At 38.6% G+C, this 12,924-nt stretch overlaps 3 protein-coding genes across 4 annotated transcripts in view; 2 read left to right on the top strand and 1 right to left on the bottom strand.

The window, feature by feature from the left end:
* Positions 1 to 625: 625 nt before the first annotated feature.
* Positions 626 to 3,481, bottom strand: LOC116732235 (uncharacterized). Its single transcript, XM_032582272.1, has 7 exons — positions 3,352 to 3,481; positions 2,258 to 2,623; positions 2,117 to 2,185; positions 1,949 to 2,017; positions 1,774 to 1,830; positions 1,550 to 1,666; positions 626 to 1,457 (listed from the first exon to the last, which is right to left on the bottom strand). The coding sequence occupies exons 1-7, from the start codon at positions 3,404 to 3,406 to the stop codon at positions 1,315 to 1,317; spliced, it is 876 nt and encodes a 291-aa protein (XP_032438163.1). The 5' UTR covers positions 3,407 to 3,481; the 3' UTR covers positions 626 to 1,314.
* Positions 3,482 to 6,232: 2,751 nt separating this feature from the next.
* LOC116732168 (uncharacterized) lies at positions 6,233 to 9,108 on the top strand. The gene is made up of 4 exons (XM_032582160.1): positions 6,233 to 6,372; positions 7,087 to 7,440; positions 8,281 to 8,409; positions 8,484 to 9,108. Exons 1-4 carry the CDS (start codon positions 6,321 to 6,323, stop codon positions 8,588 to 8,590), a joined length of 642 nt encoding a protein of 213 aa, XP_032438051.1. The 5' UTR covers positions 6,233 to 6,320; the 3' UTR covers positions 8,591 to 9,108.
* A 2,144-nt stretch (positions 9,109 to 11,252) lies between these two features.
* Positions 11,253 to 12,924, top strand: part of LOC116732385 (equilibrative nucleoside transporter 2) — a 17,751-nt gene continuing 16,079 nt past the window's right edge. For both annotated transcript variants that reach the window (XM_032582504.1, XM_032582503.1), the window contains exon 1: positions 11,253 to 11,450. The gene's annotated coding sequence lies outside the window, so the exon portion shown is untranslated. The remainder of the gene's footprint in view (positions 11,451 to 12,924) is intronic.

Genomic DNA, 12,924 nt, shown 5'->3' with positions numbered 1-12,924 from the left:
GATTAAAAATATGAATAAAAGCCTCTGTTCTGTGAAGGCCTCAGATCCAATAGAAAACAGTGAACAAGCAGAAAGCGTCCAAGAAGACTGTATTAATCCCTTATAAAGTGTCAGCAACAGTTAAGTGTTACTATCACAAGCTCTCTGTTTCAAACAAAAATAAATGTCCAAATGTTTATTTTCTTCTGGTTTTTCCACCCAAGCCTGTGACTGAACACTATATAGTTCAGTCTTTCAGTCTTGCACTGATATTGGATAGTAAATTTGCACATATGTTCCACCGATAAGGTCACAAACTAGCACAGCTTGAAATATCTTGGTTAAGCAAGATCTCTGTGATTCATTGCACCAAATTAATAATAATAAAAAAAGTCAGTAAAATGTCTTCAATTTTTTACATGACAAGAACATGAAATTTGTGTGCGTACCAGTATTACATTCCATACCTTATATTGTAATATATTTAATATTACGATACCTTCATTAAAACATGTCTTGGCCAATCCAGCTAAACGGTTGAACTGTTTTAATGATATTCTGTTTTTCTGGCTCCCATACAAAATACTATTTGTGTCATGATGTGTAGGTGTAGGTGGTGAGGTAGACGCCAGGAGATCCAGGTAAGTGAAATAAAGAATATTTAATGACAGAACTGATCCAGAAATGTAGTCCACCAACCAAGGCAGCACTGCAGAGCGGAAACCAGCTCTTCACAGGTAGCGACAAGGAGAAACGAATGGACTGAGCACAACATCAGATAAGACGCCAAACGAGACGAGGACCCGACGAGGAACAAAGAACACAAGTGGGAATAAATACACAGAGGGTAATCACGGAGAACGAGACACACCTGGGAGCAATCAAGGGGAGACAGGACAACACGGAGACACAGAGAACACAAAATGAACACAGAGAAAAACTCAAATTATGACAATTTGAGGTTGAAAAGGAACATTGCACTTTGCCCTGGGCCCTTCACCCACACATACACAAATTTCTTGTAAGTTTGTAGTTACTATTTTGTTTGTTGAAGCACTTGAAAGACACTTTATAAATTACTTTTTACTTTCTTGCTTCTTTCCTTCCTCCACAACCATACATGTTTGGTTGACTGGATACTTTAACTTACACTTAGTTGTGTTTGAATGTTTTCGTCTAGTTTGTGTCTGTGTTGACCTTTGTTGGGCTGGTAGCCGGGTCAGTTCAGGGAGAAATCCTGCCTCTCGCCCGTTGACTATTAGAGATGGGCTCCAACATCCCTGAGACCTACAGGTCAGCAGACTGAATGTAAAAATAAATGGACATATAGGCAGTTCAGTCCACGTCCTCTACTGGATGAACATGATGATCACTAGACATCCTGGTCTTCGTTCGTTTCCCTTTTGCTTCTTTAGTCACAGTCTCTTCTCGGTTTTCCTCTGTGCTTTGTTGCGAAGACGCTTTATTTCCAGAAGCAGCTGGAAATTTAAAAAAAACAAAAAACATAACATCAGTCAACTCCACAGCTAAGTATCCGTACAGGATACTTTGAGAGGATGTAATCCAATACCTGCTTTTTCTCTCTGGGCTTTAGTCCCTACGTAGTAGAGCCAAAAGAAGGCAGTGATGAGGGCGATGACTGGCAGGGACCTCAGGATGAAGGTGAACAGCAGCTCCTGGGAACCGTCTAAATACAATATCCACACAAGTTATTGTTGTCAGTTCAGCTTTTATGTTATGCGGGTTGTGCAAAGTCTTGACGGCTCAACATATTAAACGTAACATCTGATTTACCGTCAGCCGGTCGTTGGTTTTCTCTCTCTCCCCATTTCTCTCTGGTTTTCTCCTTATCTGTAAAAAATAATCAGCTAAATCTTCTTGTACGGATTGTTGGTAGCTCCATATGGTATCGCGACAACAAATGACACTATTAGTTACTAAAACTGCAAATATCAGGTATGTCACTTACCTTTAGCCATGCGATTCATTGGTCTGTCAGTTGTTTTCTCTTTGTGTATGACTGCCTTCTCTTTATCTTCTAAATAAAGATAAAGACAGAGTTTCTAGAACAGACATTCTCCCATTCTCCGTTGCTGTATTTCTATGAGCCTCAGGTCTCTGGTGTTTTGTCACCTACTGCCTGCAATGTGGGTTTTACTGTTGTCATCTCCTCTGTCTTCACCTACTTCTTCTATCCTCTTCTTCCCTTCAAATTAAACAAATATGTTATTTTACAGGATTCTTGGTGAATCTCGGTCAAAAGAGTTTTATTGGTTACCGTTTCTCGTCTGGTGGTCTTCTCTGTCAGCTGGGTTCTCTCTGGGTGTAACTCTGATGGTCGTACCAGCTCCTTCACTTTCAATTAAAACTGGTATTTCCACGCTAACCTTGCAGATGTACGTTCCTGAGTCAGTTCTCTTAATATTTCCCAACGTCAGATTCTCACATTTGTTTTGGTGCTCCCTCCAAGAGCCTTCGGACTGACTCATGACGGTCTTATTCTCAATTAAAGTTTGGTTTTTCAGCCATTTCAGGCCGACTCTGCTGCCAGTGTCAGTCCAGCAGCAAGTGACGTTCACCGTCTTTCCCTCCAGGACAGAAACGTCCGCACTCTGACTCACAGCAAGCGCGTGGGACAAAACACCTGCGGAGGGACACAGTCACAAGCATCGGGAAAAATATTCGCAAAAATGTGTGGCGAGGAAGCAGAGCAGTTCTGTTTTCTGTAGTATTTATTCGTTTTTCTGGAAAAGTGAACATGCGTTCTGATGAGGCTCATTCATCAGATTACAAGTACCTTTTGAAAACAACAACCTTCGAGCAGGTATTAAACATATTTCTTATTATTTCTGTGTTATAGATGTGTTTCCTTTTGGTCTGATGTAATATTCTAATCCCGATTTTGTGTTTTCATCAGCCGCAAGCGGAAAATCGTCGTTATTAACAGAAATAAATACTTGAAGTCATCAATCTGTGTGTAATTTATCTATATAAAATTTTTCACAGAGTGAACTAAACTGAAGTTTATTTACTAAAATAAATGAACTTTCAAGGATATTCTAATTTATCGAACATGACTGTCGATGTGCACGATAGAAACACAACTGTCTTCACTTAGTTTTGCAATTTTATTTTGTAGGACCATCAATTAGAACCATTAAGTGAAATCGTTATATCGATATTCGAATGTCGATATAACGATATTGTATCGTAATATCGTTCTGTCTTTAAGCTTTGCAGGATTCATTCAAACATTTTTATTCCAATATGTCCGAGCTCAACCGATTGCGACTAACTGCTGTGTAGATGACACAGTTATATGTTATGAATTTGTGATAACTGAAGCAAAAACAAAGATTTTTCTGTTCTTACCCCAGGATGGATCTAAACCGACACACAGGAGCAGAAAACACTTGAGGAGGTTCATCCTGTCACCCGACTGTCTGCAGCCTGAACGGAGTGATGATGCTGAAAGATGAAGACTTTCATCTGAAAGTCTTCACAAAGAAGAACGTAGGAAACCACAGGTTATTTCCTCCGTGTGCGTTAGAGTCACACCTTTCTCTCACAGCCCGTTTCTCTAGTTTTTTTCTAAACATATAGAATATCTGAGGGACAAGCTAATATTTCATAAATGTATTTAAAAGCCGTGAACGTCATAGCTCTTCAAACGTCATGAATCAGCTGATGCAACATAATCCAAGTGCTTCATTAAATGCTATAATATAAATAGCATATGAGCCACAGCATAATTTGAAATTCTATGGCTCTTTGTACATAATTCAGTCACATTAGATATAAAAGTATTTCTTTCTTTTCTGCTGATCCTGTTCTAATATACCATTTAAAATATTGTTTTTAGCTTAGCTGTCAGTACTTTTAATCTTTGCCCTATGCACAGTTTTGATTTGGTTGATCTGGAGGAAGTGAAAAAATGGTGTTTTCATAGAACTGCTCTTCTTCTTTCTCTAGGTCTAAAACTGATTTCCCAGCAGAACCAGAACCTGCTTTTGAGATTTTCTTTGTTGCCTCTCAATCAATTCCTTTTCCTCCACACCATGTCAGTAATACGACAGCAGCACGGCGTGCAGAGACTCCCGCTCGCATCGAGCTCTGAACCATCATGAGGTCTGTTTATCGGAAACGGCTTCACTCTCTGTCTCGGACGGCTGAACAGGAAGCCGCTCAACCACAAACCTACAGACTCACAACATCGATCTGCAGCAGATAAATGCGGGACCGACATGAAAACAAGAAACACACATAGAACAGAAGCAATTTGGAGAAATACAATGACAACTCCTTAAACAAATAGTCATGTTGTATGTGGAAAAATATAGATTTGTTGTGATCGGTGTTTTGCTGTGTGTTTATTTAGAGTTTCCTGTGTATCTGTGTCTCCGTGTTGTCCTGTTCTCCCTTTGATTAGTTCCCAGGTGTTTCTTGTTCCCTGATTACCCCCAGTGTATTTAGTGTCTCCTGTGTGTCTGTTCTCTGTCGGGTCCTCGTCTAATGTGCGTTCATGTTGTTCCGTTGTCCATTCATTTTTAAGGTTGCTACCGGCATCGAGCCCTGGTTTCCGCTCGGCCGTGCTGCCCGTTATTTTGGACTGTGTTTTGCTTTATTAAAATCATTTATTCATCTTACCTGGGTCTGCAGCGTCTGCCTCACCACCCCTCACCGCACCGTTCATGACAGGATTGTTTTAGCCCATCTTTCCTAAATGCCAAATTAAAGAACAGGAGAATTGAGTTGGTGGCATTTATACTCAAGAATATTCCGATTTCGACAACATGTTGGGTTTATTTCCACAATCCTCTCATGGGAAGATGAAAACATGGCTCCAAAAATTAAACTCTTTGTCCCAGAGGGCATCTGCAAATCATAATCTAGCTCTCTGTGTTGCTTTTGGAGAAATGGCTTCATCCTCTCTCTGCGGCCTTTCAGCCCATGTAGGAACAGGACTAGTTCTGTTGTGGATAATGAGTCACTCAACAGGTTTCAGACAGAACCTCTGTGGAGGATTGGCTTGTGGCATAGTTGTTAAAATAAGCTTTAATAAAACTCTTAAAGACAAAGGGTTCAGTCCTAATCACTTCTCTATCAGAAAATTCCACAACACACAATTCATCTTCAGAAGCCTGTTTGTTCCTGGACCGTATTAAGGCCAGATGTGTTCATGCTGTTTATACAAGTGGCACTTTCAGGCATCTGGATGCTGCGAAAGGAAGCAACATGGTGGAAGTGTTGTTGCGCTAACATGCATTCACAGCTTGTGAAGCCAGAAGTCACAGACGGCATCATCCCTTGGGTTTTCTCAAATGGTTTAAAAGCCACAGTCGGCTCAGTGGATGTAAAACTCTGACAGGAGAAAATCTCTCTGGTTGTTTGCTTCTGTCTGTTTGGGTCAGAAGCAAACAGACAGTAAAAGTTGGTCCAGAGCAGCGCCACCAGTACGTTTATAAAGTTTGCGGTTGAGCTTTTTCCTGTTTAGCGCTGCTTTCACACTAACAGAGGTCATGTTTCATTAGCATGACCTCAGATGGACTGTAAATAACTGAGCCTCTAAATGAGGCTCAGTTATTACACTGACGTATTTTGCAGATATGAGAATAAGAAAACAGAGATCTCTGATGTATTCTTCTTTTTTTTCCCTCCAGGGGTCTTTTGTGGGCTCTAGTGTCCCTTATAGGAAAGTAGGCTGACAGGAAAGCGGGGAAATCATGCGGCAAATGTCGCCGGGTCTGGGAATCGAACCCGCAACGGCCACGTCGAGGACTCAAGGCCTCCAAATGTGGGTCGCGCTAACCCCTACGCCACCACAGCACGCCTCCCCAGATGTATTCTAATCTTCATTTTTATTTGCAGGGTCCTGGATCACTGAACCCTACAGAGCAAGTTGAGATCGAATTAATAGTCGTTTCACATTTTGTAAAGACATGATTTCTATAACAATCGTCAGACTGGACCTCAGCTCCCATTCCCAGATAGCGTGTGCTGCTTCTATGTGTCTCTTTTCTTTGTAGTTCTCTTAAGGTTGGAAATTGAACCCCAGTGGAAATCCTTAAAAATATAAAACATGCATTTTAAAAAATATGAACTGCAAATCTCATGTATTTAATTTTTAGAACAAATACAGATGGATGGACTTTGCCAGCTGATCTCTGTCTGCTTGAGAAATGAAGTGACGCTTTAGAGAGGAAGGAACCTTGTCTGTGGTTTGTCACATTGCTCCTCAAAAACAGTTGAGATTATTTATAATGAAGACAAAGAGGGGGCAGAGTGATCTGTGCTAGAGGATAGACAGTTATCGTTATTTCGAAGTGTTCGTTGGTCAAACGATGGCACGTCTCCTCACCAGTCTGCTGCTCCTCTGTGCAGGTTCATCTGGGAGTGAGTAACTTTCTTTAAATATATTCATTTATTTACCGTTTGTTCATTTCTGCTGGATGCTGTCTATTTCTCAGAAATGAAAACTGTAAAACAAAAGGATGAATGTTTGCTAAACAGCTAACTTCAGCTAATTACGCTTGGTTAGTTTGTATGAAAAAGCTTTTATTCTGAGAAACACAAAACCTCGTGCTCAACATGGACGTCGCGTTCAAAGCTGACGGAAGTAATTTACTACTAAATTAAACTATTATCATAGGTGAGTAAACCATGGCTGGGAATTGTTACAAAGAGACAGGAGGAGTACACGGCTTGATCTGTCATTAGTCAGATAATAAAAGATTAATACAACAATCAAAATACAATAAATGCAACACCAATGAGCCGATGACTTCCTGTTCCAAGGCAGAAGAACAACTCAGATCTAAGTCTGTTGAAAACTAATCTTGATGTCTGATGTCAAAAGTTTATGTCAGGCATTATGTAAATATGGATATTTTATAAAATGACAATTAAAAACATTTATTTCATCACTGTCCGATCAGGAAATGCAATTGTAATGAGCAAGAGCGACATTTTCCCTCAGCTATTTTCTGCTCTTTGTTTAAATCAAACCTATCATATAAATATCCCTATGTGGCTCATTTCCATATCAAGGTGCAAAACCAGAACATTTTCAGCTTCACACAACTGATTCTCAGCTGTGTTTCTGTCCAGGTGTTTCTTCAGATGCACTTGTTGTTACTCAGAGTCCTGATGTTTCCGTTCAAGAAGGAGAGACAGGAAGGATCACCTGCTGCTTTAATGGGGCAGCAGAAAGAGTTAGAATTAAATGGTTGAAAAACCAAACATTAATAAAGAATGAGTGTGTCATAAATCAGTCTACAGGCTCTAAGAATGAGCAGAGAAGTATGTATTCAGTTCTGATAATAGAAAACATGACAAGAAGTGATTCAGGAAGATACATCTGCAAGGTTATTGTGGAGATACCACGTTTAGCTGTAGTTGAAGGAAATGGAACGACCATCATTGTTACAGCCAGAGAGAACATCACTAAAAGCACACATGAAGGTAAGTGACTGAAACACTGTTAATCTGACTGTTGGGTGGAATATTAAGTTCAGAAATCAGAGAATAATTACAAGTGTGAATCTTATTTGTTATTGCATCGCTGCCTGTCTGCAGATGTGCAATATCACAGCTGCAAACTGTGATATTGAAGCTGTGCAATAATAATTTTTCATTTTACGAGAATAATTTTATGGAGTAAATTTGCCTTTGTTGAAAATTTGATGATAAGTTAAATCACAGCCCTAATATTGAAACTGTCACTGTTTCCATCTTGGTTTACCATTTGCTATTTCAGACATGTTTCACTCCCCTGCAGCACACCTATGAATAATTATAAAAGGAATATAATAAACATAGGTCAAAATGAAATCTAGAATATTTAAAAGTCAAAACAAATGTAATGACAGTTCCACTGTTTGTAAATAAAAGAAATAATAGCAGCAAGGCTTACAAAGAACAGCAGGAAATTTTAGTCTAAATCCAAGTAGCTAACAATTTCATGTTTGACATTATAGAAATATTTATAAAAAAAATACATACTTTCATGATGCATTCTTCAATAGGAGCTATAAAATGTCTGGAAGAGTTCAAACCTTGTGTATTTTTCTTCATTAATCTTGTTGTGTGAAGACAACAGATTAGTAAAAAACCAACAGCAGCTTAAATGGACCAGAATTATAGGTGCAAAGTTCAGACAACATGGCAGAGCCCGAAGATTTCACTTCATGCAGTCTGCATTTATGATAGATGTTCTTCTAAATATTCAAACTATTTGTAAAATATACCAAAAAGCTTGACTTTCATTAACTTCTACATTTATATTCCTCTGTCTCTGTAATGTACCGTTAGACCATTCCAAACCTAGTTACATCATCTTCATCCTGATATGTCTGCTCATCCTCCTCCTCATCGCAGCCATCATCTGTGTTGAGTGTTTAGTTCATAAAGCTCAGAAGCATCAACCTCCAGGTACTGAGAAGTTGTTAGATTTAGTAGCATTAACTGCATTAACAACAGTAGAGCTGACTGATGTTTTGTTTCAGCTGCTCCTGGAAATAAATCCACTTCAGCCCAGAGCAGAGAGGAAGAGCCAGGAGACGACGGAGGAACGGAGAGAGAAGAAGAAGAAAATAAAAAGACAATGAGATGAGGATGATCACTTCGTCTACAGGGGATGCAATTACATAACATACTGTAGCAAGTGTTTTTGTTACAGTATTGTATTTTTGTGGATTATTCATCCAATATTTTTAGTGTCCCAACTTCAGAAACGTGAAGAATAAGCAAATGTAAGGATTCTTTCATAGTAACAGATGAACTGGGTTTTAGGACACGGAGTGGTTCTGAAGGCAGAACGACGTTCAGACTGAGTTTCCAGATGTAACTTGGCTTGGTGTTCATTCAGGATATAATCCTGGTAACAAGTCAGAGAAAAATTAAATTAGGTGAGATTGGGCGCGCCGTGGTGGCGTAGCGGTTAGCGCGACCCGTATTTGGAGGCCTTCAGTCCTCAACGCGGCCGTCGCGGGTTCGACTCCCGGACCCGACGACATTTGCCTCACGTCTTCCCCCCTCTGCTTCCCCGTTACCTGTCAGTCTACTGTCATATAAGGGACACTAGAGCCCACAAAAAGACCCCCTGGAGGGGTAAAAAAAAAAAAAAAAATTAGGTTAGATTAGTAGTTTTCACTAATTACAAAGATCATACCAGCCAAAGCTACACAATCTGGTATTGTGTTTATATACAATCCATGTGCCCATGCAACAGATTCCACCAAATGGATTATTTCAGTTGTAATTATATATTTTCATAGACACGTTGATAAAATTGCTGACTGTTCTCACTTCATTAATTGAACAGAAAACTAACAAATCCTTTTGTCTTAAACTTTTCCAGCATCCTGCCCTTTCTATGTCGCTGTGATCACCACAGACAGACATTTTCCTCCTGCTCACAGCTGCTGCTATAGACAGTCTTATATAATAAATTAGAACATATTCGTCCCGATGAGTCAAAAGAAGCTTTTGTAAATAACCTTTAAACAAGTTTTAAATGTACTTTTCGTTTTCTGTTTTAAACGTAGTTTTGTTTTTTTTTAGTCTGATGTAATATTCTAGTTGTAAATGCCATGTTTTTACTAGCTGAAAGCAGAAAATTGTCATAAATAAAGGCTTTCAAATATGCATCTGTGTGTAATTAATCTTAATAATAAAGTTCCTAAAAGAAACAGGCAAGCTACCCTTCTAACGATATTAAAGAGCTCAGAAATCAAAACCCAAACATCCAAAGATTGACACAAAGACTGTCCTTTCTTCAAAGTAACCTTCACCATGCACATTTAATCAGTTCACAACCTTGATCTTTCCTTTCTTAAAACATTCATTTTAGCGATGCTTTGAGAACATGAATGTATGCGTACAGATAAAAGGAGTAAAATGTTATATATCTGTGGAAATCAAATATCTTCAGGTGTGAAGCCGATCTTATCCACCAATGTTATCAACATCAGCAAAAGTCTAAAAATCAACCAGCTTTTCTTTTCTCCCTTGAGAGGCTTGACTGGCAAACCAGCCGTCCAGCTCATGTCTGCACATTTACAGTTAACAGTAGTCACTCCATTGTTGCCAATTCAGCAACTTTCTTGATATATTGAGCAACATTTATGATTTAAAAAAAAAATGGTATTGGCAAAAATCGGAATCGGTCAGTTAGGTTTTTTTAAAAGATCGGTAATCGGCGACCGGCCAGAAAACTGCAGTCGGTGCACCTCTACTTATTATGTGATAAAATATTTTGAATTTGAATGTTGACGCATTTACCACAATTTAAGGGGAAGACGGTTCAGCAAAATGACTTTGTAACACAGTCTGGCTTTAAACTTTCGTCAAGCACGGAGATGCGTAGATAAACTAGCATCTGCACTGCCTGGAGATTTGCTCCCATTTGTTGTAGCTGCTTGCTCCACCAGGAGGGGGCGCAGAAAACCAGGAAATCTGTTTTATGATGGAGTTTGTCCTTGAGTTTCTCTTCTCCTATGGAGCATGTTTTAGTGTGACGCTCTGCGCCGTCGCAATGTTTCAAAAGCACAGAAATATGACAGAGATCAATTCACACAGCACAAAAAGCTTTCCACCGACATGCTGTTATTTGAGTCATTTTAAGAAATCTATATTAATTTGACTCTGAGCAACAAAGGAAATCTGAGAGGAGACATTGCAAAGAAAAAAAAAATTATAATAAGGCCAAATTCAGACAGAAGAAAATTCTATAGATATTATTATCAGGGATTTGTTGTTTTTCCCTCAGTTGTTGCTATGATGAAACATTAGACTGACATCTTTTTAACGACAGAGTTGATGAAAACAAAAAAACTCTTATTTCACCTGATAATCATACATTCATGTGCGGTACTAACACCGCAGCTACAACCGGAACTGGAACTCTGCAGATTTTTCAAAAGAATAAACTCGTAGTTGCACATAAATGCTTTACAGGATTTTTTGCCCACACAATATATTTAATTTTTTTTCAGATACATAATGTTGTTTTGCAAATTAATGAACACAAAGATTTAACCTCTGGTAAGAGAGTTTGATAGTATGTGTAAGAGTTAGTAAGTTTTGGCCCTTGGGGCCTCTCATAGGGGCCCCATATGTCTGACGTTGAATGTACGGAGCTTTATGGTTTCCTCCTGTGATGAACAGAATAGGTTTGACCGACCGAGCTGGTTTATAGTGGAGGTAAAACTGAACTGCTAGTGGTTTTGTGTGACTCGCCCGCCAAACGGAAGTGATTTTTTTTTTTTTTTTTTGTCATTAAGTGGGAGGAGCTAGCTGTTAATGGAGTCTGCGTTTCATTCTGCCGCAGTCTCTTCTCCACGTGTTTAGACAGAAACAGAGTTTATAGTTTTATTTTCTACTCAGTCGTGTCAGACCGTGTGTTTAGTAAACAGCTCGCTATGGACGGCGGGAACATTATAGAGACATAGTAACGGGAACATTTCCTCAAGGTGAGTCTCTGACACTAAGGTATCATGTTAGCTAAGAGAGGTGTGGAAACACGAGCCCGAGCTACAGCTAAGCTACTAAGTTTTAATTAGAAATATTACATAAAATGTCAAATTTGTAAGTTATTTAGTTTCCTGTGGTCTGGCTGATGAAACATCTCACGGTTTAGGTTCCCTCTGCTTTGAATCTCATTATTATGTGTTTGAACTGATGGATATTAACATGTTTAGGATGAATTAACATTAACATCCAAGTTATTATTTTGTGGATGAAGTTGATAATGTTACGTTTCTAAATTAGCCGAACAGGTGCGCATACTTGGACAAATAAGGGCCTCCGGGCGGCTAGAGACAGGTGTGGTGTCCTATAAAAATAAAAAATTACAATAAAGCATTTTACTCACAGAAATTACAGTACATTAATAGGCAGGCCTGCACACCAACAAGTTTAAAACATCCCTGGTGAGATAGCTCCATGTTGAGCCACAAAATGAACTATAAAATCAGAATTTCCAAATGTTTGAATATTGTATACATTCATGAAAGCATGCATGTTTGATAAAGATGTTAGAGTGATTTGTCAGAACTCATGATATTAAGATTCTCTAGCATTCCTAGTTACAGATAGTCTTTTTACAGTCATACAGTAACTATCTGATTGATCCATCATTAGATGGGAACTTCAGTATTACTCTTTCACTTTAAAATGAAGTCTATTCTGCAGTTTAGCCTCATTGTAGTAAAAAGCAACAAGGCCTCTCAATGATGGGTGAAACATCTGAACTCTTGGTTCACATCTGGATGTTTCTGATGACGCAACTTTTCTGAAACTTGAAGGCGACAAATTAATGAGCTCTGATATTTTTATCTCATCTCGGGTTCAAAACCGTGGAAACTGTTAAAGCTTGAAACTGTTGCTCAAATTAAGGCTGTTTTTAAAACTACAAGCAACATGTCTGTGACGTAGCCATGGACCCTGATGAGACTCTGACAGTTTGATGATGTTGGGTAACAATGACAGTTTCAAGATATCATGGTATCCATGGGAACATTTAATAGTTAAGATAGAAATGCAACAGTGTCCTTAATGCTGCAAAACTAATTTAAATGAGTTAATACAAATGGATAAATGTGATCTAACAAGTACATTATTAATTTTTTTATAACAGAGCTGTCTCCAGATTGATGTAGTTGCTAAGTTATTATTATAGAAGTTTTTACTGACAAGCAAGGAAACAATTACAGGAGCAGTGTCTCTTTAAAACAATAGTTTCTTGTAAAAATATGTCCCTCTGACAGATTGTGACAACTTATAACAGTGATTGCATTAATGGAATATTTTCTGTTTTTGACTGGTATATTTTATTTATTTATTTTTTTTAATTGATGGAAAAATCTGAAGCCATCCCAGGAGATTAGGAATTGACTTATCCTGTGTTACAACAAAAGACAAACTGGAACTGGAAGATGTTAAGCA

This window comes from Xiphophorus hellerii, chromosome 14 (genome assembly GCF_003331165.1).
Source record: "Xiphophorus hellerii strain 12219 chromosome 14, Xiphophorus_hellerii-4.1, whole genome shotgun sequence".
Lineage (NCBI taxonomy): Eukaryota > Metazoa > Chordata > Actinopteri > Cyprinodontiformes > Poeciliidae > Xiphophorus > Xiphophorus hellerii.
This window is presented reverse-complemented; position numbering and strand designations above follow the sequence as displayed.

What these genes read in the sequence shown, in the direction of transcription:
- LOC116732168 (XM_032582160.1), top strand. Translation starts at nt 6,321, where the DNA reads ATGGCACGTCTCCTCACCAGTCTGCTGCTCCTCTGTGCAGGTTCATCT. An exon ending in CACTAAAAGCACACATGAAG is followed by an intron (nt 7,441 to 8,280) that starts GTAAGTGACTGA and finishes GTCTCTGTAATG; the next exon opens with TACCGTTAGACCATTCCAAA. An exon ending in TCAGAAGCATCAACCTCCAG is followed by an intron (nt 8,410 to 8,483) that starts GTACTGAGAAGT and finishes GTTTTGTTTCAG; the next exon opens with CTGCTCCTGGAAATAAATCC.
- LOC116732235 (XM_032582272.1), bottom strand. Translation starts at nt 3,406, where the DNA reads ATGAACCTCCTCAAGTGTTTTCTGCTCCTGTGTGTCGGTTTAGATCCA. An exon ending in CGGTTTAGATCCATCCTGGG is followed by an intron (nt 2,624 to 3,351) that starts GTAAGAACAGAA and finishes GTCCCTCCGCAG; the next exon opens with GTGTTTTGTCCCACGCGCTT. An exon ending in AGCCCAGAGAGAAAAAGCAG is followed by an intron (nt 1,458 to 1,549) that starts GTATTGGATTAC and finishes TTAAATTTCCAG; the next exon opens with CTGCTTCTGGAAATAAAGCG.